The 24,573-nt window shown below is 43.5% G+C and overlaps 1 protein-coding gene across 1 annotated transcript in view; it reads left to right on the plus strand.

The window, feature by feature from the left end:
* Positions 1–9,635, plus strand: part of SNAP91 (synaptosome associated protein 91) — a 73,288-nt gene extending 63,653 nt beyond the window's left edge. The window contains exons 25-30 of the mRNA XM_075414437.1: positions 172–202; positions 1,387–1,498; positions 4,359–4,442; positions 4,513–4,611; positions 6,864–6,964; positions 8,209–9,635. Coding sequence (XP_075270552.1) covers positions 172–202; positions 1,387–1,498; positions 4,359–4,442; positions 4,513–4,611; positions 6,864–6,956 — 419 coding nt within the window. The 3' untranslated portion in view covers positions 6,957–6,964; positions 8,209–9,635. The remainder of the gene's footprint in view (positions 1–171; positions 203–1,386; positions 1,499–4,358; positions 4,443–4,512; positions 4,612–6,863; positions 6,965–8,208) is intronic.
* The last annotated feature ends 14,938 nt before the right edge of the window (positions 9,636–24,573 follow it).

Consider the following 24,573-nt stretch of genomic DNA (forward strand, 5'->3'; position numbering starts at 1 on the left):
TGAAGAAGGGGCAGATGTGACCAGTCCTCTGATGCTGTCTAAAAGAAGACAGGCAAAACTTTATTACTGTGTATAAGCCCACGTGCAATGAAACATGAGCTGTTACTTTGACATGCTTTAATTCACTAAACATGTGACCTCTTTTTTTTCTATTTTTCTTACAATTTTCAGATCTTGGAATTTCTGGTACCACTTCAAAAAAGTAAGTTTGTTTAAAAAAAAAAAAAGTTTCTAACTGTCTTGCATCTTTCAGTGGTTATTGAGAATAAATTAATTGGTTATGAGCCCCCTCTCCCCTAAAAAGTAATTTTAGAAAAATTCTGGAAAAAGCATTCTATTCTATACAGGTTCACTGAATAATTACAGTTAAATGTTCCTGACATAGGTTTTAAACTTGCTGGCTTTAATCTGAGTCTTAGATATTTTTTCTGTAAATTACTGTCTTATTGGATAGCTGATTTGCAAACAACTTAAAATGAACAAATAGTCCAAATAATAAATTCTATAACTCCACTGAGTAATCTGGGCTATTAGTGTTGTTGTCTCTTTACAGACGCTGGATGTGCTTATTGAGTAGGCATTGGAATACTTGTAAAATAGAAAAGTTCATTCCAGGCAGTGAAAATCTTCTTTTTGCAAGAAGAAATATTTGCAGCATTGCTTTTATTTTTGAATACATCTTCTTAATCTAACTGATTGCTTCTGTGCTGAGTCTTCCTCTGTATGCAAGAGCAGTTTATGATTTCAAAATGTTTTGTGCTTCTGGAGATGACAGGAGGGATGTGTGTAAACACCTCATCAGGTTTATCCCCAAAGCTTAACTTCCTTCAATCTACTTCATTCAAATAGTGTATCTTAGTCTGCATAGAGCGGCCTCTGACAAATTCTGGTTTTGCAACAGCCCTTTTATTCTGTGAATGATTTGTTTCTCTTGTATCTATCAACTTTTTTCAGAACTGAACACTTTCTTCCTTCAGCTGTTCAAGCAAGATTTCCAGCAATGAAATGACCTTTCAAAGACTTCTAGCAGGCAGCTCTACTGCCTGACCCCAGTAGAATAGGCAGTAGGAGTCCCCTCTTCCTACTTGGCAAGGGTATATGCAATAATATGTTACCTTCAGTCAATACTAAGTAAAACTTCTCTAATTCTCACCATGAAGGCCATAACCATGTAACTGACCTCAGTGTAGAGTGTACTGGTGTCTACTGCTAACAACTGTTGAAACTGAGTGGCACTAAAAGTGTACCTTTCTGTTAATAACTTAAACTGCATACATCATAAACTAATGTAGCTGCGAGCCTAATGCTAGTGTATACTGTAATTTATTTTCATCTTCACTGTGAGGATATGTAAATAATAGCTCTGTCTCTCTCCCTGTCTGTTAGGGGAGACCTTCAGTGGAATGCTGGAGAGAAAAAGTTAACAGGAGGAGCCAACTGGCAGCCAAAAGTAGCACCTGCAACATGGTCAACTGGTGGTGTCCCAAGTGGTCCATTGGTAGGTGGTTAATCCATCGATACCACTGGTATTGAAACCTCAGTGTTTTATGAGACTATGCAATCTGTGTAGGTACAGCTAAAAAGTTTGCTTCTGTATGAGTCATATGATTGTTTCAAGCCATGCTTTGAAGACCAGATTCACAGCTGATGTAAATCATTGAGCTCAGGTCAATGAAAATACACTAGCATACGTACCAAGATGTTACTCTACATATACACTTCATACCTGTGCACATTTCCAAGTGTGTGGTTAGCTTGCCAGCACCAGGCGCAGGTCAGTTTCCCAGAAGGCAATGATATTGATCCAAAGCTGAAGTACTAGCAGGAGAGAAAACAGGTAGTTTTTTCTCAAGCTTTCCTGTATAGAGTAGATCAAAAGACGACCTAGTATTCACACTGATCAGGTGACTGGTGTTAGATTAGAAGTGGGTAGCTTGTTTAGCAGAGTGAAGCAGTGGGTTGGAAAAGTTAAGATTGCCCTGTAAAATGTATCAGAAGGCACTAACTGAGGGTTGAATTGAACTAAAAATCTAAATTTGGCACAAGAGCAACTTCATCATGAGTAAGCTACAAGAGTAATCTGAAGAGGGGTCATACTTCATCTCATCAAAGTCGCACAGGGCATAAAACAGCCTCCATTTGAAATAAGTTGGGTTGGAAAGGGAAGGAAAGGACCAGCAAGGGGGAACCAGGTCAGTTCGCTGCTGCTACAGCCAGATGCTGGTGTGACTTTAAGCAAGTACCAGCTTGTTCCTTAACCTTAAAGAAGATACAAGAATTCCCTGAACTTGGTAATTCATTGAATGTATTAGTTGTAACGTCAACTTTTTTTCTTAATAGAAAGGCTGGGCAATACTGTACAGTGTAAGTGAATTTTTTTGATTTCTTATTGTACTTACTTATTAAACACAAAGATACTAACAGCACCTCACCTGCACTACAGTTATAACCACTGGCTTAAAACTAGCTAGAAGCTACCTAACATGGCTCTTGGACTGTCTAGCAGACAATTCTCAGGCAATGTGTTTAATATGTAGTGATTAATCGTTTCTGTGCTGTAAGCTTGAAAAGAATTGCATCAAACTGTCTTTGCTTTACTTGGATGTGAACTATCTGATGACTTGTACTGCCTGAAATTTCTAACTTCTGTAACATCAGACTGATCTCATAGTAGTTTTACCATCTGATAAGTAACTAGCCTTTCTGGTTTTGATAGCATTTCATGAAACATGGTTGCTATGTATATTTCTTCAAAATCATGCACTTAGGTATTTTTTGAAGCTGGAGAAAACCACATCTGCAGGAAAAATAAATGTGGAGACCAGAATGAAGCTTTCCTTTATGTCACTGTAGAACCACTTAAGATTTGGTCACTTCTTTCCTTCCTTGTGACCTTCCACCCTCTGGATTAAAATCAGCAGAATTTCATAAAAGCCCATTCCCTCAAGCGACCCTAGTGCTTTGAGGCAAAAGCAGATTCTGGCCATATTTTTGGCATCTGTCTAACTGGATTTATGAGTTACAATGTGTTCCATCACTGTGTCTGATGTCATTCATCTTTGTCTTTCTGTTCCTTGCTTTCCATAGTTGGGTGTCCAGATGTTGGTTTTAGTTTGGGGACAGCTGTGCTACTAATATAGTACACCTTTTAATTGAAATGCTCCCCAGAAAACTTTCAGACTGGAAAAGAGGTTCATAGTTATTAGCCAGAAACCGTAGGCTGTTTGCTGATTGATGAATCAAGAACAGCTTACATTGACTTGTCTCCAGTTTCCTAAGAAACTGGTATATTCTACTCTGGAAGCAAGGATCAACCAAGGGCACTAAATGCAGCATCCACGGGAGTGGACTGTGCGGTGAGTAATTCTGACATACCTCTGGAGATGCACTGTCCTTTGAACTGAAAGTGTTCTGGCTGCTCTCCAAGGGCGGTAAGATATAACTGACTTGAGGTAGGCAGTAGGGATGTGGAGGCCTGCAGCTTCTGTAAGAGCTTGAGAAATTGTGCCAATATACTTAGGCCATATGATAGTAGTACTGAGGTTCCTAAAAATCCTACTACCATGTTTAAATCCCTTCCCTGAGTGCTTCCTGCCTCTCTTCAGAGTTGTTAATAATTTGAATTGTCTATACTTCTGTGAAAAGGAGAGACTTGGGTGCTTTCAAGGCCATAAGGAGACTCTGTATATGCGAAGTTACAGACAAGGGAACCAAAAGCGATGATGTGTAGGTTCTGCTAGATAAGTGGGGTGGCCTTGTTCAAAGATGCTGTTGGGCTGTATATCCAGTCAGACTACTAAACTAACAGTTCTGGCTTCCTGAACCTAGTGAAAGATCACCTTTTCTTTTTTTTTCTTTTGTGTTATTTGAATGAAAATCATAACAAGTTAAGCATATGGATGAAAAGCATAAGAAGATAAACTAAATTCTCCTCAGTAAAGTATGGAGTGGTTGTGGCTTAAGTGTGTGAACTTATTCTTTAACTTAAATGAATCTCACTGCATAAAAATACTATTTATTTTTCTAATTGGAAACTAATTATAGCATTTATTTGCCTTAGCTTTACAATCTGCTTAACCATTTACTAAAATACAGTGCTACAACAAGTGCTATAGTGTGTTGGCTATCAGTTAGGAAATTGGGATGCTTCTCACACTATGTACAAGGAGGAGGAAAATATGTATTTTCTTGGGCCTATTTTGAGTTGTGTTCAGTAAATGCGCTCCATTCATGAAGAGAATGGAGTCTGTCACCCTTGCTTTCTTATGAAAAAGCAAGCTGAGCATCAGCGTAAGAACTCATTCTACTCTCCTTTGAAACACTGTAGTTTTGAGATTAGGTGTCGTTATTTTTTTTAGACAGGAGCTGTGCCTCCAGCAAGTGCTGTTCCTGCCACAGGAGGTACTCCACCTGTCCCGCAGCCAGGAGCAGCGTTTGGGATGGTGAGGCTCTTTCGTTACATTGCTCTCCTTTCTTCACCTGGAACCCTACTGACCGTGCGTTGATTTCCAGCCCCCAGCAGGCACAGGCGTGCCCATGATGCCACAGCAGCCAGTGATGTACGGGCAGCCTATGATGAGGCCACCGTTTGGAGCTGCCACTGGTGTACAGGTAAATGTTTCTGCTAGCTGAATGTTTTAATTGCTCTCCATTTCTCTAAAAGTAGCATGCATGTATGTGTTATTTCAGTTCAATTCTAGCTGTAGGTCTGTAAATGAGATTTCTTACAGTAGCAGCTGCCTGACTTGCAATGATCACATGAACCACCTTGATTTTTTTCTTTTTCAGTTCCCTGGTGTGAGACCAGTGGAACAGGTCTGAAAAGTCTCCTACAGCTAACAACATCCAAGATCTAGTTTTGGGTGATATTTGAGTAAAGCTCAAAGTGGAGCTGATGTGCATTCTTCTTCTGTTTAGAGCTTGTCAAAATTTACTGGAGCTGCTCTCAGCATCTTCCCTCTCAGCCCACCAAGAGATTCCTCGGAAAACCAGCCTTCTGCTTATGAACAAGCTAAAGTCTCCAGTTCTTGGATGACAGCTGTTTCTCAGTAAATACAACTTTAGCTGTTACAGGCTGGTAGCTTGCTAGGTCTTTTCCAGCACAAAACAACTTCATTCATGTCTGAATTACTGTAGTGTAGGTAACACTGGAGTGCTCAGGATGCACGCTTTTCACAGCAATGTGCAAATTTAAATACTGTGGAGTGAAGCTTTTCTTCTAACTTACACTAAGGTGGAGGAGTGCATATGCATAATCTTAATCTTCAGTCACTCTGTATTCTTTTGTAAGCGGGAAATATGTGACACTGCTTAATTTGTCATGTTTTTAAACTAGATTTACCTAGTCTGACTTTGTGACAGTCACATATTTAGACATAAAGGGGACACAAGTTTGACCACCTAAAACCAAAGCAAACCTATTCTTAATTCTATACTAATTAAAAATAAGCAGGAAACATTGTGTCACAAGTTACTGGTTGCCAGGGAGATAAGTCCTTTCTTTAATATGATGAAAAAAAATCTAATGGAGTAATTAATGATGAAGTAGGTTGAATGAACGGAGACATGCCAACCTTCCTGTTGAATGGGGTGGTGTCAGCTGCTTCTCATAGTTTCTAAGGTTTCTTTTTAACTTCAAGCCTAGTAAGTTTGAAAGTGCAGCACTCTGTACCCATTCTGTTGCAAAGCTTTTAGCTCGTAGTCCCTAGGTGATGCAACATAAGCCATTAATACCTGTTGCAGGATATTTTTTTTTAAAAAAGTAGAGTTCAGTTTGTAATAAATATGAAAAGGAAAGGGCCCTTCCAGAGGAGAGGCAGGGAATGATTTAGCTGTAGCATTTTGCTTCTTTAAGTCAGAAGTCCATCTTGTCTTTCAGAAAGGTTGGATGATGGAAGTTGATGCTGCAGCTCTAAAATCTGACTCTAACACTTGAAACCAAGCCGACACCCTTTTTTGCAAACATTAAGCAATCAACCTGTAGCAAGTCATACATTTTAGGTAGGGAACCGCATTCCTGTTGAAGTTTGTCTGGGTTTTCTGTGTAGAAATGGGATCAGCTTGAAACTGCTCTAAGTGAGAAGGTAGGTTATGGGTGTTAGAGCTCTGCATTTCATATATAGCTGCTTGGTCTTGCTCTTCCTCCCACCTTAAACTGTCTCTGCACTTACATTATCAAGAATAGTATTACAGAAGACACATTTTTTTTCTCAGAGAAGGGTAATCATCAAGCTGCCACGGCTACATATAAAATACCTCTAGTGCTCTGAGTAAGACTCTGATGGGGAGGAGTAAGGACAGGATGGGAGAATCGTTTGGCTTCCTAGTGAGAAGAGTTGCATGGAACTTGAAAAATTGACAATTTCTGTGGAGTAACTGATGATTTTTATACCTACCAGAGGAGGACAGACTATAATATAGTCACATCTCCAGTACATTTTAGACTCTTATTTATGTTACCACTGTAGAACAACTTGTACTTCAGTGACGGTGGGATTTTCAGATGAACTCTGCCACATGTACTCTGCTTATTCTGCACCTTGGTGTTTAACAGCTAACAATTACTTAACCCTGGGTTGATGATCCTAACACCATTCTCTCTTACAGGGAGAGAGTGATTTGAAGCTGTGCTAATTAGAATATGCAGTGTCTATAGCATTATCCATTAAACCGGCCAAACATTGTTAACCCTGTAGTAAGGATGGAGTCTAAACAATGCTTCAACAAGATGGCAGCACACTGAACTTGCAGAAAAAGGAGAACTTTGTATGCTTGCAATGTGCTTGTGTGAGAACCAGCTATATCTACCTAATGCTTGTGTATCCTTGTCTGTTGTGTTTTTTTTCTGCCTTCCTGGTTGTTAGCTTTCTCCAAGCCCAACTCCTGCTACTCAGAGTCCCAAGAAACCTCCAACAAAGGACCCATTAGCGGATCTTAACATCAAGGATTTCTTGTAAATGATAAGGTATTCTGTGACTGCCTGCCTAAGCATGTTACGCTGTGGTATGTGTCTGGCACACAGACGTAGATTGAATATGACTGATAAAATTGGAGCTGCAAAGATAGATAGAAACATGCACTGAGAATGTAGTGGTTTAAACAGAAAACTAAATTCTCTGTCCACACTCTTAATTTTAGCCTGAAAGCTTGACTTTTAGCTACTTTTTTAGCCAAAAGTGACTGCCAGGAAAAGATATTTTTGTACTATAACTTTCATTTTTGCCTTGTTTCCATTCAAGCCAAGGGTTCGTGGGCTTTTTTTTCCTGCAATTAATACTGAAAAAACAAAATCATGACAGGGCAAATACTGAGGGCAACGTAGTGCTGAAGAGGCTTGTTCCCATCTTGTGGGTGTGGAAACAGATTTGTTATCATAGATGTGAAAGGATCAAAAGATGAATAACTTAGGTGTCCTGATCATCAAGTGAAAGTTGTTTGTCTCTCAACTGCTGCCAGCTAATGTTCTTCCCCACCACACAACTTTTCAAGGCACTGCTTTTCTGAATGCTAAGACGTGAGGTTCTGAGCGGTGTCATGTAGAACAACACTGGGGAAGAACAGAAGAGTAAATAAATAGAAAAAATGGAGAAGCAAAGAAAACAGTACTGCAGAATGAAAGGAAAATAAGGCAAAAACATTACTGTGAGAGTTTTGGAGAAGGATATGAAGAGGGCCAAATAGAAACATCAGATTGAATTGAACACTTCAGTCAATTAAAAAATAATAATGCAGAAGTAAGGTAGGCATTTTATAATTAAGACTAGAATAATTTGCCAGGTGAGGAGAGGTCAGTCATTACACCTCTTTAAAGCCTTCTTCCTAAGTCCCTTTGCTTTCTTCCTATAGCTGAATTCTAAGACTTGTTCTAAGCCCCCTCTGCAGTGGAGTTAGGAGCAGTGGATGGGATCAGGCTGCTCTTCGCAGGCACTGCCCAGTCCCTTTTCCACTTCTCCAAATTCCAGCCTCGGGGAGGTGTACCTGGTGCTTGGTGAAGATGGCCAGGAGTGGAGTTGCACCTTCATTGCTGGGACTTGCTGCTTTCAACTTGGGTTTATAGTAGACAGATTCCTAACAGTCTGTGGGAAGACTGCTGCTTCATTAAAAACTGAGAACAACTCGTTTAAGGTGTGAAATGATGGGCAGATTTGGTGCTCTCTCGAATTGAACTCATTATCCTGGTTTTCATCTAAAACTTTTCTGTATTCACAGCTGCAGTTTTTCTGACTGGATGATAAAACCATGCGTTTGGAGTCTACTAACGGATGCTCAGAGTTTCAAAGTGAGCCACGAGTACCAAACCCAGCGCTTACTCAGACTTTCTCTTCCTCCTGAAACGTGTAGCACAGCTGTGAAAGTGAACATTAGGAATGTGTACTACCTTAGCTGTTATCCCTACTCTCTCGAAATTTGTGTACTTGGGTTATTTGTGTTTTACAATTTAAACAATGGATGTATGTTTCTGATGCCTTCTAGTGCTTTTCTGAACCTATCCCACGGGGGCAGATTATGCAGCTGTTGTTTGGTGAGCCATTTGGAACGATGTCTGTGGTTTTTGAAGGTTTCAATGTATATAACTTTTTGAGGACACCTAAAATTTCCCCTAGGACTCAATTTCTCCTTTATCTGTTATGAAACATAGTGTGATAATACCAGATAGTAAGGAAAATACTTATGGAATTGTGTGGAATACATTTTTTTTTTTTCCAGTCACATAAATCTCAATTGTCGTGAAAAAATGTTTTATTTTTGTGGCACTGTATATGTTAAGATAATTTAAAGTAATGTAAAGGTAAACTTCCATAACAATACTTTCTCGATGATTTACCAAGAATGAAAAATCATATCTGAAAGAATACCATATTTATTGCTGTTTTTATTTTAAAATCTATTTTAATTATTTAAGTTTTTGCATTTAAAATTGGCATATTTATCAGTTCTTGCTAAATGCACTGAAAATAAGTAAAGGGTCAGTTTCTCTCCGTGTAGTTGGAAAAAGCAACCATAGTTGTGCTGGCATTAAGGGATTTCAAATACGAGAGCACTCTTGGGTATATCTGTAGTCAAAACATTACAAGTGATGTTACTCATCTCTGTTCAGTTCTTATGTACATCTCTTAATTTAGTGCTTACCTGTGTATGCCTTAGGCTAGTGTTTTCTCCATTGCCCCGAATGCGCTGTGAGTAGCTTTTGTACTATTGGTGATTAGATTTAATTCTGATCCAGAGATCCGTGCCCTTTACTGTACATACTGTGTTTCTTTAATTTTTATTTGTTCTCATACTGTTTCTGCTGATGGCTTGGCATAAGATCTTGACTCTTCAATGAGGTCACTGTTGATCAGTGTTACAAGTGGCTTGGCAGTTCTTTCTAAAAGCATATCGGGTTGGAAAGGTATTCACCTAAAGTCTTTCAAATGAACTATTTAATCAATGTATGGTACCATTAAAAGTGGTTGTATCTCAATTTGCTGTGGGGATAACATACACCGTAATGGGAAAGTTCTATAAAAAGCTAATTTCAAAACGGTTCTTCTTTGTATTTCAGTTTAAAAAAAAACCCAAACAAAAACAAAACAAAAAACCCCAGTGCATGTGTGCCCTCTGAGATGCAATAAACACCTTGATCAAAGTAAATATCTTGTTGCCAGTTTCGTGATGATTGAGATGTTCAGCAAAAGAATACACTTTGAAGAGGGGAAAAATGTGTATAGGTTCTGACACTGATTGCTGAGTCTGCTGCAGATGGTGATGACTTTTTCTGATCTTTAAGCAGTACAGGAAGGAGCCATACAAAGGCAGACTGAGCACAAAGCCACAAGTAAAGCGGGGAGAGGGAGAGGAGAATTCTCTACTTTGACCTATAACACCTCAGGAGCCTTCATTAAAGTTTTTCATCTCCTTAAACAAGAATAATATTAGAACTGTGAAAGTTTGTTACACTGGTCCTGATTTCTTTCCTGTGAGGTATTGTTCAACAGCTTATTGAGAGCTAGTATAGCTACAATGCTACAGGAATTGCTTGTGTTATGGTTCGTCTTACGGCAGGATGAAAGGAGGAGAAAATGTTTCATACAGCTTAGTATAGTGTAGCCTTTCTGGTGTGAGGTGACTAACTAGAGACCTCCTCGATTTAGTAACAAAGCGAAGTGATGAAGCAGTACTGAATGCCAAGGGCTGCTTTGAAGTACTTCGTAAACAAGAAAACTGAAATGACTTGATCACGCTCTGGTAAGGTTTGAATCTTGAATTGGATTTCAAAGACACTTTCAAGTTGTGCAACCAGCATGAGAGTGCAATTGCTTTGGTTCTTCATTTGGTTTTTTTACTTGCTACTACATTGGTATTCTGAATCTGTCAAGTTTGGCTATGGAAAGGTTGATTTTGTTTCAGCCTTAGGATGAGTGCTGTGCTGAGTCAGGCTGTTCTGGATTAGAAATCTGTAAGGCTCAGCAAACCCCTGTGTTTTCTCACTGTTTGAGCACGAAGACCTGAACAAGGTCAGTAACTGCACCCCAGAATGGCTCACCATGGTTTTGCCCATCCTTCCTGTGTGCTCCGTGTAGCCAAATGCAGGGAGCGTTTGACTTCTTACCACCGTGTTGTGCATGTCTTCTCAAAGGAGGGACAGCATTTTCAGAGGACAGTCATAACCAAACATGTAAATATACTCAGCCCAGCTCATTAGTGTCTCAGAATCACAGAATCACAGAATCACAGAATCACAGAATAGTAGGGGTTGGAAGGGACCTCTGTGGGTCATCTAGTCCAACCCCCCCGCCGAAGCAGGGTCACCTACAGCAGGCTGCACAGGACCTTGTCCAGGCGGGTCTTGAATATCTCCAGAGAAGGAGACTCCACAACCTCCCTGGGCAGCCTGTTCCAGTGCTCCGTCACCCTCAGAGAGAAGAAGTTCCTCCTCATGTTCAGACGGAACTTCCTGTGCCTCAGTTTGTGCCCATTACCCCTTGTCCTGTCACTGGGCACCACTGAAAAGAGCTTGGCCCCATCCTCCTGACACCCACCCTTCAGATATTTGTAGGCATTTATAAGGTCCCCTCGCAGCCTTCTCTTCTTCAGGCTGAACAAGCCCAGTTCCCTCAACCTCTCCTCGTAGTGGAGATGCTCCAGTCCCCTCACCATCCTTGTAGCCCTCCGCTGGACTCTCTCCAGTAGCTCTTCATCCTTCTTGAACTGGGGAGCCCAGAACTGGACACAGTACTCCAGATGAGGCCTCACCAGGGTAGTGTAGAGGGGAAGGAGAACCTCCCTTGTCCTGCTGGCCACACTCTTCTTGATGCACCCCAGGATCCCATTGGCCTTCTTGGCAGCCAGGGCACACTGCTGGCTCATAGTTAACCTGTCGTCCACCAGGACACCCAGGTCCCTCTCCGCAGAGCTGCTCTCCAGCAGGTCCACCCCAAGCCTGTACTGGTGCATGAGGTTGTTCCTCCCCAGGTGCAGGACCCTGCACTTGCCCTTGTTGAACCTCATCAGGTTCCTCTCTGCCCAGCTCTCCAGCCTATCCAGGTCACGCTGAATGGCAGCACAGCCTTCCGGTGTATCTACCACACCTCCCAGTTTGGTGTCGTCAGCAAACTTGCTGAGGGTACATTCTAACTCTTCATCCAGGTCGTTGATGAAGAAGTTAAACAAGACTGGGCCCAGTACTGACCCCTGAGGGACACCACTTGTCACCAGCCTCCAACTAGACTCAGCGCCCCTGATGACAACCCTCTGAGTTCTGCCATTCAGCCAGTTCTCTATCCACTTCACCGACCACTCATCCAGCCCACACTTCCTCAGCTTCCCCAGGAGGATATCATGGGAGACTGTGTCGAAAGCCTTGCTGAAGTCAAGGTAGATAACATCCACAGCTCTCCCTTCGTCTACCCAGCCAGTCATGTCATCATAGAAAGCTATCAGATTGGTCAGGCATGATTTCCCCTTGGTGAATCCATGCTGACTACTCCTGATAACCTTCTTTTCTTCCACTTGCTTGATGATGGCCTCCAGGATAAGCTGCTCCATCACCTTTCCCGGGATGGAGGTGAGGCTGACCGGCCTGTAGTTCCCTGGGTCCTCCTTCTTGCCCTTTTTGAAGATTGGAGTGACATTAGCCTTTCTCCAGTCCTCGGGCACCTCTCCAGTCCTCCAGGACCTCTCAAAGATGATGGAGAGTGGCTCAGCAATGACATCCGCCAGCTCCCTCAGCACTCGTGGGTGCATTCCGTCGGGGCCCATGGATTTGTGGACATCCAGATCGCTTAAGCGATCCCTCACACAGTCCTCCTCGACCAAGGGAAAGTCATCCTCTCTGTAGGCTTCTTCTCTTACCTCCGGGGCCTGGGATTCCTGAGGGCCAGTCTTAGCACTGAAGACTGAAGCAAAGAAGGCATTCAGTAGCTCTGCCTTCTCCGCATCCTCCGTCACCAGGACACCCGCCTCATTCAGCAGCGGCCCCACGTTGTCCCTAGCCTTCCTTTTGCTGCTGATGTAGTTGAAGAAGCCCTTCTTGTTGTTTTTGACATCCCTTGCCAGCTTCAATTCCAGGTGAGCCTTGGCCTTCCTCGTCGCATCCCTGCATGCTCTCACTATGTTTCTGTACTCTTCCCAAGTGGCCTGTCCCTCTTTCCACATGCCATGCACCTTTCTCTTCTGCCTGATCTCCGCTAGAAGCTCCTTGTTTAACCATGCAGGTCTCCTGCCTCCTTTGCTAAATTTCTTTCTCAGGGGGATGCATTGCTCCTGTGCATGGAAGAAGTGTTGTTTAAAAAGCGACCAGCACTCATGGACCCCCCTGCCTTCGAGAGCCCTGGCCCACGGGATTCCTCCCAGTAGCTCCTTGAAGAGGGCAAAGTCAGCCCTCCTGAGGTCCAGGGTTTTGATCCTGCTTATCGCCCTGCTTCCTCCATGCAGGATCCTGAACTCGACCATTTCATGGTCACTGCAGCCGAGTCTACCTCCAACCTTCACGTCCTCCACCAGTCCCTCCTTGTTTGTTAATACAAGGTCCAGCAGAGCGCCTTTCCTTGTTGGTTCCTCCACCACTTGCATCAGAAAGTTATCATCGATGCTCTGTAGGAACCTCCTGGATTGCGCCTGCCTAGCTGTATGGTCTTCCCAGCTGATGTCAGGGTGGTTGAAGTCCCCCCATGAGAACCAGAGCCTGTGACTGTGAGGCTGCTTGCAGCTGCCTGTAGAAGGCTTCATCAACCTCCTCCTCCTGGTCAGGTGGCCTGTAGTATACACCCACCGTAATGTCACCCGTGTGAGCCTGTCCCTTAATTCTAACCCACAAGCTTTCAACTCCTTCTTCACTTGCCCCCAGGCCAAGCTCAATGCATTCCAGTTGCTCCCTCACATATAGAGCAACTCCCCCACCTCTCCTTGTTGACCTGTCTTTCCTAAAGAGTCTGTAGCCATCTATGACAGCATGCCAGTCATGCGAGTTGTCCCACCACGTTTCTGTGATGGCGACCAAGTCGTAGCCGTCCTGCTGTATAATGGCTTCCAGCTCCTCCTGTTTATTGGCCATACTACGTGCATTGGTGTAAACACACTTGAGCTGGGCTGTCAATCTCACCCCTGGCCTTGGCACTCCAAGCCTAGGCTCATCCCTAGTGAGCTGGGCAATATCCCCTTCCCCCTTCGAAATTAAGTCTCATTCAAATTAAGATGATGAACTACTGCTTAGTGAATTGCAAGTGAATGTTTGCAGTGTTACGTGTTTCAAGGGGCCAAATCTCAGCGTTAGGGCTTGTTCTTTGCCAGGTGCATGCCCCTGCCATGCAGGAATTGCCTTTCTGCATGAGCTTCATCTGTGTCCCCAGTGCCTGGTCCTTGTTCCTGTCAGTCTTCTATAGATCTCATGGCCAGCAGCTCTGTGCAAGCCTGCAGCGTGTGGGGCATTTGATATCCTGTGAGGAAACAGAAGCCTGTACAGAAAGCAGACTTGGTGGATGAGCAAGAAGCTTGTGCACTGCGGGAAGTAAACCCAGCGTATTTCCCCAGTACGCTGAGAAAGGCTAAACAAAAGTGATTCTTCTTCCCATCACAAAGGAGTAATAAATTCTGACTTGCAAGCAAAACAAGTGGTGGTTTCCTGGCCTGCAGACAAGAACATGTTCTTGTTATCGTCTGGTTTGCACCATCCAGGCGTGAACGCATCTGTGTCCTGCTATGACTAACCACTCTGAATACAAGCTAGAGAGAAGAGTGGGTGGGGAGGAGGGTTCCCATCTGTGGGAGGAAGAAACTGTCTCCTTCCCCTGCATTTTTCATGAGGGGAGGACAGGCTTCAGGCAGCCAATATGTCCCTTACCCAAGCTCTTGCTGTTCTATATGCTAGTTTCTTTAGAAGCTGGCACCTGTGACCACATGAGACTTTTGTGTCTGCCCCTTAAGCCTTGAATGCCTTAAGAAGTGATAAATACCTGGAGTAATACATATCTATACATGTATTTACAAGGTAAATACCTGGTATATAAGTGAACTCATCTTACTGTAGAGGTTTGCCCAGAAAATCCCAGCTGTTGCTCAGAATTGACTCAGGCTTTTCAGTGTTTGGGGTTAGCAGTGTCTCCTATTCCTCTTCCCCATTCAGCTGTCATTCATTTTGATTGGCTTTATATGATATTTTTTTTAGCTGTATTTTATAACATATGCCTTTCAAAATGTACTGTAGCTTGAGTTGAGGGCTTCTGGATTGATGCTGGTGTTTCCCCAGGTGAAAGCCTGGATGGTAAGAACCAGCTTGTTGCTGTCTTCTAAGATCCTAAGGACCGCCTTACCACTTCAGGCTGGTTGTGAAATCAGGCTGCTACCCAAACTTCCATTCTTAAGATTTAGTAAGGCAACTGCAAAGGCTAGAGACTTGTCTTAAAACCCAACCCTAGAGCAAAAACTGTAGCTGTGGGGGAGGAGGGGATGATTTGCTTGGTAGATGCATTTGAGCCTTTGGTAATATGTGGTGCTGCTTACTGGTGGGTGATAACATCTAGTTCATGAAATGCCCAGTAGCCACAGCTGACATCGTTTTCTCTTTTTGGCATGAACCTTTGCTCCTGCCCCTCCTTCCCTGTCTCTCACCCCAGAACGAGAGCTGTGTGCTCAGGCAACTTATTCTGCATGGGGAAAAAAAGTCGTGATAACTCTTAATGCCTAGAAAAGCCAACTGAAGCTTCCTGTGGTAGAAGTAGTGGCAGTGACACAAAGACGCTACACCCTGTTAGTGCTCCAGCTCTTCTAGAACATGAAATATACCAGAAGTTTTGTTAAAAGAGAAAATCTTTTTTTCTCCATGTTGTGTATTGCTAGTGCTGTGAGCAGTGTGGGAAGTGGCAGACACTGAGTGGTAATGAGGGGACCAAATAAGAATTTTAGAGGTGGGATTACAGAAGGAGAGAGGCTATACATATTTTAAAGCAGACAGCGCTGCCATTTGTTTTGTTCCAGATCTTGGTTCTTAAAGCTTCACCACCTCTTCCCTTTCTCTTAATTAAAGTCTGTAAATGATGTGGGTAGCAAAGGCCTGATGCTTCTTCTGTTGCCCAAGACATCTCTGAATGCAATGATAAGTGTAAGAATAGTTGCCTTTGGGAGTTAGCAGAGGTGGTAGAGCAGAAGCAGAAGCTGAGGCAAGTGAAGAAACGTTTATGGGTGTGACATCCACTTTGAGGACTAAGGCGAGAAAAACCTCCTCTCTTACAGCCTAGGGGAACCTGCGAAGGGTCTGATGAATGTCTGCCCTGCAACAGCACTGTAGAGCACCGACATCCATATGTTTGTGGTTCAACATGGTGAAGTTTGACCCATATTCTTGAAATGTAGTTTAGAAGAGATTTGTTTGTTTTCCTCAAGATCATAAATACCTGAAGTAACCATCTTTTTTTAAGATCTTGCAAAAGCACCAGCCCACTCTGAATGCAGAGATTTCATCCCACTAAGCGCAACAGCAGGTACATTGAAGGCACGTGCTACATGAAACTACTGTAAAGATGCAAAGATCCAAGGAACCGTGATCTCTGATGAGAGGGAAAGATGAGTCAATCTTCCAGAGTTAAACCGGTACTTGGAGACAGGTTGGTGGTTGTCGATGATAACTATGCAGAGACTGGTGGGATCTCTCTCACACAGGGTAGGAGGAATGACAGGTTGCTCCTTCCCATACTCCTTGTCTGTCCTTTTGCCCACCCAGGCCTGGTAAGAGGCTGCCGGTGTGGGAACAGGGATTGTACTGCTCTAAGGAGGGGAAAGAGAAGTGGCCTGGGATGGATGCAATCGAGGGTGGTGTTGGGGGATGGATGGTATGTTCTTTGGGCTGCAGGTTGTCTATAATTGAGGGAGGAGGTGGGCGATGGAGCAGTACAGGTGCGGAGTGACCCTGGGGAGTGGGCAGCTCGGTGCCCTCAGCCTTGTGGGCTGCTGCAGGTGTGCAGCTTGGGTATTCAATGTCAGCAAACAGATTTTGTGCAGAACAGCAAGGTACAGGTGCAAGCAGACACCAGGCTTTAAAACAAGCAGTATTTCATAGTCTGAGTGTGTCTGTGTATAAAGGGGATGTTTTTGAAATGTTACTCAAATGCAATAGTAGGACAAGTTTAATTCGAAAGTTAATTGCAAGACTTTGCTTTATGTGTCTATAATTATACCCTGTCAATCTGAGTTGATCAATCAATAGAATTTTTAGTGATTCTTCCTTACTGGAGTAATCCTTCACTGGCTCCAGACAACTGAAAGAGCAGTTTCAAAGCCTTGACGTTTGGCTTTATTTTGAAAAATCAAGAACAGATCACTTCTCATTTGAAACATGGAAAAAACAAGTTTAGTAGATTATCAAAGGAAGAAATGGGGAAGAATTAGTAATACTGAGACCAGCACACTGTGTAAACAAGACTGTCTTACTATACAAATTCTGCCTTAGGTGTTAGAGCATATATGAATCTACTGATCTCTTTGCACAAACTATTTGCTGTTGTTCATAGGGCTTCAGTCACTTTGAGGTTGAGGTCTTTCCACTTTTATAGGAGAACCAAATTTACAGAGCTATTTCTGTGGGCATGCCTTTGGGATCCCTTTGTGCTTGGAAGAACAGATTTCCAGCAGTGTATGGAAATCCCAGCTTCCCAGCTCACCTCCGCCCCACCATGACAGTATCAGGCATCTGTCTAGCATCACTGCTGCTCATTGTGGTGATGAACAAACACACCAGGCCTTGCTCAGCCCTGCAATTTGCGGGACATGACTGTCCTGGTTTTAAATGGTAGCAGCCAGACGGTAGTGGTCAATGGCTCAATATTCAAATGGACGCCAGTGACAAGTGACGTCTCTCAGGGGTCCATACTGGGACCGGTGCTGTTTTAACATTTTCATCAATGACTTAGCGATATTAAGTGCACCCTCAGCAAGTTTGCTGATGACAGCAAGCTGAGTGGTGCAGTTGACACACCAGAACGATGGGATGTCGTCCAGAGGGATCTGGACAAGCTCAAGAAGTGGGCCTGTGTGAACTTCATGAGGTTCAACAAGGCCGAGTGCAGGGTCCTACATCTGGGTCGGGGCAACCCCCGCTATCAATACAGGCTGGGGAATGAAGTGATTGAGAGCAGCCCTGCTGAGAAGGACTTGGAGGTACTGGTGGATGAAAAGCTGGACATGAGCCACCAATGTGCACTCACAGCCCAGAAGGCCAACCGTATCCTGGACTGCATCAAAAGCAGCATGGCCAGCAGGTCGATGGAGGTGAGTCTGCTCCTCTGCTCTGCTCTGGTGAGACCTCACCTGGAGTCCTGCATCCAGCTCTGAAGCCCTCAGCACAAGAAGGACATGGAGCTGTTGGAGCGGGTCCAGAGGAGGCCACAAAGATGATCCAAGGGCTGGAGCACCTCTCCTATGAGGACAGGCTGAGAGAGTTGGGGCTGTTCAGCCTGGAGAAGAGAAGGCTGCAGGGAGATCTTATAGAAGCCTTCCAGTACCTGAAGGGGCCTATAGGAAAGATGGGGAAAATATTTTCAGCAGGGCCTGTTGTGATAGGACAAGAAGCAATGGCTTTAAACTAAGAAAGGGTAGATTTAGACTAGATATAAGGAAGAAATTTTTTACAAATTCCGGTGGTGAGACACTGGAACAGATTTCCCAGAGAAGTAGTGGAGGCCCCCTCCCTGGAAACATTCAAGGCCATATTGGATGGGACTCTAAGAAACCTGATCTTGTTGAAGATGTCCCTCCTTATTGCAGGGGAGTTGAGATAGATGACCTCTAAAGGTCCCTTCCAACCCAAAGCATTCTATGATTCTAAATATATATAATTTAAATATATGAATATATATAGAATAAGAGTTTTCTGGCAGCTGGTGGTTTTGCCTTGCTGCCTGGATCCTGTGCCACCAGTACTGCAGTTTGCTTTGTGTTCCTTCCTGCGATCCTTTGCAGCAGCGTGACTGAAACACTTTCCTGTAGTTCGATACAGTGCTCTCATTTCAGAAATGGTATTGATGGAAATCCAGCTGCTTACCCTATCTATGCTTTTTCAAGATCTGTTTGTGCAGAAATTGCTTATAGAGCCCTTGGCTCCAAGGCAAGTCATGCTGGAAATTTGCTTCTCTCTCAAAATATTTGACTGCCTGTGGTACCTGTAGGATGGCTGAAATGTTTTATTCTCTAAAGCATGGTCCAGACCCAGACAGGGAGAGGGGCAAGGCAGCATTCAATACACGGTAACTAATTTTCGATCAACACACAAGCTCCCTTAACTCCAATTGCATACGCATCACCCAGCAGTCCGTCTGTTTTTGTGCATAGGCTGTTTTTATGCACGCTCCTAAACTTACGTGGAATTGTATTAGGCTAGATGTTTGGCTAACAATTAGTTCTTTTTTTTTTTCTCTCTCTAAAATTTCCCTTTATATTTTAAAATCCAAGATACGCAGATGAAATCACCTTCTTGTTACCATAGTCTTCGTATAGACTAGAGAGTTGATTCTCATTTATTAACAAAGAGATCATACAGAAGTTACTGTTCTTTTTCAAAGTAACGTAAATAATTTACATAGTGACAGTAAGCAGATTTTGTGTTTAAATGCTCTGCTATTGTTCAGGATTGTAAATAGGAGCTGTAAAACTAACATGTGCATGTAAAGCTTGTAAAGCTCTGCACACTTTTTAGTCCGAGACACTACTAAGTAAACCTATTTCTCCTGAGCAGCTATGTAACTGTGTTACTGGAGGACAGCTAAAATTTGTTTCCATGTTTGCTTAAGCCTGCCTGGTTTCTCCAGAACCTGCTATCTTCATTTATCCAGAAAAAGTGCACCTTGTGGTTCCTAAGTGAGGTATTAATTTTCTGAAGATTTTAAAACGTAACCTGACAGATTATCTTTTGATGGTTATAAGATGTAACATTAGGCTTTGGTATTTACTTCTTGCACATATGTAATCAGTACAGTTAAATGTAATTTAGAAAAGTGTTACACGGTTCTGTCCACCCAAAATATCGTATTTTGTATCCAGGATTAGTTTCCCCAGGATTTCAGGATCCTGGCAAACATTGATTGTAATAAAGTAGCTTATGTATCTGTTAAAATATTTTGCTTCTTTAGACATTTGGCTTCGTGACTGATCATCAAGATTGACACTAATCCTACTTTCTCATTTAGCCTGGCTTGTGGATTTTTCAGACAACTCCTTTTTTGTTTTTTTGTCTTTTTTCCAACAGATGTCGAGGGCTGGATTTAGGTTAGTTGTGCTTTTAACAGCTTTTAGAAATACCTCACAGAATTTGCTAATGTATCCATTACAACCTCCATCGCTCTTTAGATGAGGGGTATATACTAAGAAATGGGCAAAACATCTATATTTCATTTTAATGCAAATTTTAGAGGAACAGAAAACTGTAGAAGGGTTGCAAGTCCAGGGAGCTGCAACGATACCTACACCACGCTGCATCCCACAGATACTTTCTATCGTTGGCGAGGAAAATCCCAATCTCAAACCTGCAATGGTTTCTTTGCTGTACCTTTACCTCCTTGGGGCTAACATAGGAATAGCCCTCACCTACATTTTAAGTAAAACACTTTACACCAGCGTAGTATGGCAAGTGGTTGGTCTGGAAATCTGAAAATGAAGTAGCTGGTCTTGTGTATGAGCTGTTTACAGTCCAGTTCTGCACAATTTGCATGAAGAGCCTGTGATGGATGTGCTTCTCTCATTTAATGGCATTTAAAATAGCTGGCAGACTTACAGAATATTATTTTTCTAGTTGTACAGTTCAGCTTGCCTGTCAAGATTTGCCACTTGAGACTGAACTTACAGTGGCTGGAAACTTTAACTGAGAAGTCCAGTATTTTGATAGATCTGTCAGAGATGGAGGAGAGATGCAACTAAAATGAAATCATTTTCCACTGGCCAAACTGAAGAGCTAAGCTGATTCAATGTATGCTGTGCTGGAACGGACGCTTGTGTGAAATATAATGTTTTTCTCTTGGCCAAAGCATTTTATTGCCAATATAAAAGTACTGTATAACTATGCACGCTGTTTCACTTAAAATTTGGCTCTCTGCTGCAGATAAACAAGATCAACATAGCTTGCTGCACTCCACTGCAAAGGCAATGCTTTCAGAGCATGTGAAGTTTCCACTTTAAGACTGCTGGGCAAGATCATAAGATAGAAATTACAGAAAAGAGAGAGCCATCTACTCTATTCCCCTGTTCTAAAGCCAAAATTGTAGATTTCCCAACAGGTTTTTCTAAAAGACCTCCATCACACCACAGCAAAGACCACTGCCGGACATCACCTCCTTCACCCTGAGAAAACTGTTGTTACTGTATTGCCTGATTCCTCCTCGCTGCGTGTTGAACTCTTATTTTTTTTGTCCATGGGGATACTCCTTTTTTTCTTTACAGGAGCAAAGATGCTGTATGGACAGTTACCACAGTCATTCTTCCTTCTTATGCCTCCTGTCTACAATCTTTCCTTGCCAGTCAAGTTCTCTAGATATCTGATCAATCTTGGTCTCCTCTGCATGCTCTTCAACTGATCCTTGTCTCCTGTGAAGTGCAGCATCGAAGCAGGACAGAGCAGCAGGGTGAAGGCACGCCTGTGCTGTGTGTAACAGAAATACCACGTCCCAGGGCTTGCGAGCCAGGCTCTCGGTTACAGACCCAAACGTGGCATCTGCACTTTCCCCAGCAGGATTGCAGCGTCAGGCCATGGTCAGCCTATGCTCTTCTATGCTCTTAAAGCCCTTCCTGAAGACGTGTGGCTTAAGCGATTGCCCTTCAGCACAAGTGTGCATAGTGTATAGTCATTTGGGTGAAAAAAAACCCCGAAACAGGAATAAAAATTAAAAAACAAAATAATTTTTAAAAGGAAGTAATCTGACAATTAATTCCAGCATTGAGCATTACTCTTTGGCTCTTTGTGACATTAATAAGACTCGTCACCCTAAATCTTTTCAGCAAGGGAAGAAGTTGGGGGGGAGGAGGGAGGTTGTAGGCTGAATGTCTCTCTGCACCCTGCTTTTCAGCTGGCTGGATCTCTGCGTGCATGGGGAGTTATGCTGGGAGAATTCAGCATATGGCAAAGAAGGCAGGGCAGAGTGGCTCTGTGGGAGATGGGACTGTCCATCCTCCCTCAGCCCTCTGAATGCAGGATCATCGAACTCTCTTTCTGCCACACGCAGCTTGCTCAGGTCCCTGGCAGTAGAGGCAGAAACAAGAAGCAGCTGCAGGTCTCTGGAGGGTGATGGGAGAGGTGAGGGAGGAGACGGTGCAGTGCGTGGGCACAAGGTCAGGGTCTCAGATACTGTGACAGCATCATTAGCTCCTCTTCAGATACTGTTTGAGTATCACATTTACAATCACACTACTATGTATGTATTGTACATAGTTACATATAGGGTATTCACTGGTGTACTGTGTATATGTACAATTACACGTACACAGAATCACAGAATGGTAGGGCTTGAAAGGGACCTCTGTGGGTCATCTAGTCCAACCTTCCTGCCGAAGCAGGGTCACCTACAGCAGGCTGCACAGGACCTTGTCCAGGCGGGCCTTGAATATCTCCAGAGAAGGAGACTCCACAGCCTCCCTGGGCAGCCTGTTCCAGTGCTCCGTCACCCTCAGAGGGAAGAAGTTCTTCCTCATGTTCAGATGGAACTTCCTGTGCTTCAGTACACACAATACACTTGATATTTAATTTTCAATGGTGTCTCTGAAATCTGCAACTGTACATTCTTTGTAACAAAGCTGCTACGTACAGGCTGGAAAATGTAAAATACCTTGTTTGGTAACACTAGCTGGTTCTGCCCAGAGCAGTGCTGGTGTATGGGCAGTTTCTCTGGGTTGCAAGCTTGAGGCTGCCCCAATACAAAAGCCTGCGGAGCAGCGCATTCGGTGGGAGATGCCCCACCGTGAAGGTGGGGGTCAGCAGCAGGGTCCTCGCTTGCAGGCTGATGAATGTGCCCATCTGGGGGAATCTCCTGAAGAACGTCGTGAGGCAAGTAGCTGGAAATAGCAGAAGGGAGAGCTTTAGGTGCCTCTGGAATAAGGGTGGTGGTAGCATTAACAGATCCAGAGCACAGGTTTCTTTTCCCTGCTGGCTGCGCCGCATTCGTATGCCTTGAATGTGTAAGGAGCAACAGGGAGAGGCAGAGTCCAGCTACCAGCTGTAATCTGGCCACGAAACAGGACTGAACTACTCGGCTCTCACGGAAAGTTTTGTGGGTTTTAATGGCCATATTATCTGGATGTTGTTTAGATATCTGCCAGAAGATTCTTTCCTCAGTAGAAGGTTGATCATCATCATCACCAACAGGAGCTACTGCCTTTGGATTGCCCCAGGGCACATAGTGCTATCTCCTGAACCCCTAAATCTGTAATTGGTGGAGCTGCCTAAAAAGCTCTCTGCTGAGAGGAGAATGACATTGGCATTCCACTAAAACAAAAAAAATCCCAAAACTTCCCCCCAAAACCCTAATTGCTTGAAAATTTTCTTTCCACAGAATCACAGAATCACAGAATAGTAGGGGTTGGAAGGGACCTCTGTGGGTCATCTAGTCCAACCCCCCCGCCGAAGCAGGGTCACCTACAGCAGGCTGCACAGGACCTTGTCCAGGCGGGTCTTGAATATCTCCAGAGAAGGAGACTCCACAACCTCCCTGGGCAGCCTGTTCCAGTGCTCCGTCACCCTCAGAGAGAAGAAGTTCCTCCTCATGTTCAGACGGAACTTCCTGTGCCTCAGTTTGTGCCCATTACCCCTTGTCCTGTCACTGGGCACCACTGAAAAGAGCTTGACCCCATCCTCCTGACACCCACCCTTCAGATATTTGTAGGCATTTATTAGGTCCCCTCGCAGCCTTCTCTTCTTCAGGCTGAACAAGCCCAGTTCCCTCAACCTCTCCTCGTAGTGGAGATGCTCCAGCCCCCTCACCATCCTTGTAGCCCTCCGCTGGACTCTCCACGCACTTAGTCAATAGGTGGTAGAAAAAATATCATGTCAAGTCTTCTTTTTAAGAATGGCTGTGAATCTTGCAGTCATTTTAGCAATTTTCTGCTTCATAGGTAACCTTGTTTCCCACCAGTCTCATCTCTCTGAGCTGTATCTTCATCATGTTTCTACAAGGATATATTTGGTTCGATGGTGACGTTGCCAGACAAACCTAAAAATATACGAAAAGTTTGCCTTCAAATTAGGAGGAGGGAGCTGGCTTCTAGATCTAGAAATATGAATTTTTATACGTCTAAAAATATTTGCCTTGAAGCTTAGCCTTTGCCAAATAAAAAAAAAAAAAATCTGCGTTGTGGCCTGGAAAAGTAAGTGGCTGCACCCCTCTGTCCCAGGACCGTGTAATTTTGGCTCTGAATGCCAGCTCTGACTGATGTGGCAAGAGATGCGCACACAAGGGCCAGCTCGGGCTCAGCAAACAGGCTGTGCTTACAGCCCTGGCTCCACCTTGCATGTTAAAATAAAGGCTGGTATAGAGATATAGTTGAGTAGAGAGGGCAGCTTTGCTAAGTTGCTTCTAGTATTTACAATGTTTTAAATTTAGGCTGTTTAATGGTATTGAGTGGGAAAAAGGTGAGTGCTCTTCACTGGACCTAGCGGAATATGAAGGCTTTACCCTTTCTGGAGAGTTGTGATTTTCTCTTTTGCAAATGGTACGTGAAGAAATTCTGCAGATAAGACCTATCTACAACATCTATAGCTTTTCTTTTCCAGGCTTAGTCCTTGGATGAGCCCTAGAAGGCTGTGCTGCTGCAGGGAGACGTTACGTTGGCAGCAGGCTTAAATAACTGGTGTGATATACTTCACCTGCAGCCAGCTACTGAGAAGGTCCCTGCTGAATTTCTCCAGGTGCTGAGCAGATGTGGCTCCACACAGACACATCTGCCTGCCAGGGTTTGTTCACTTTTCACTTGGAACTGTTATTCCAGTAGACCTTGTGAGGCTATGGGAGCCCTTTACAGCTCAGTTAGTATAATCTGAATAATAGCATCAAATTATTGTTATTTTTGAGGTCAGTTAAATCAGTGAAATTCAATAAAGCTTCCCCTGGAGAGTAGGATGTCTCCAGA

This window comes from Opisthocomus hoazin, chromosome 2 (assembly GCF_030867145.1).
Source record: "Opisthocomus hoazin isolate bOpiHoa1 chromosome 2, bOpiHoa1.hap1, whole genome shotgun sequence".
NCBI lineage: Eukaryota > Metazoa > Chordata > Aves > Opisthocomiformes > Opisthocomidae > Opisthocomus > Opisthocomus hoazin.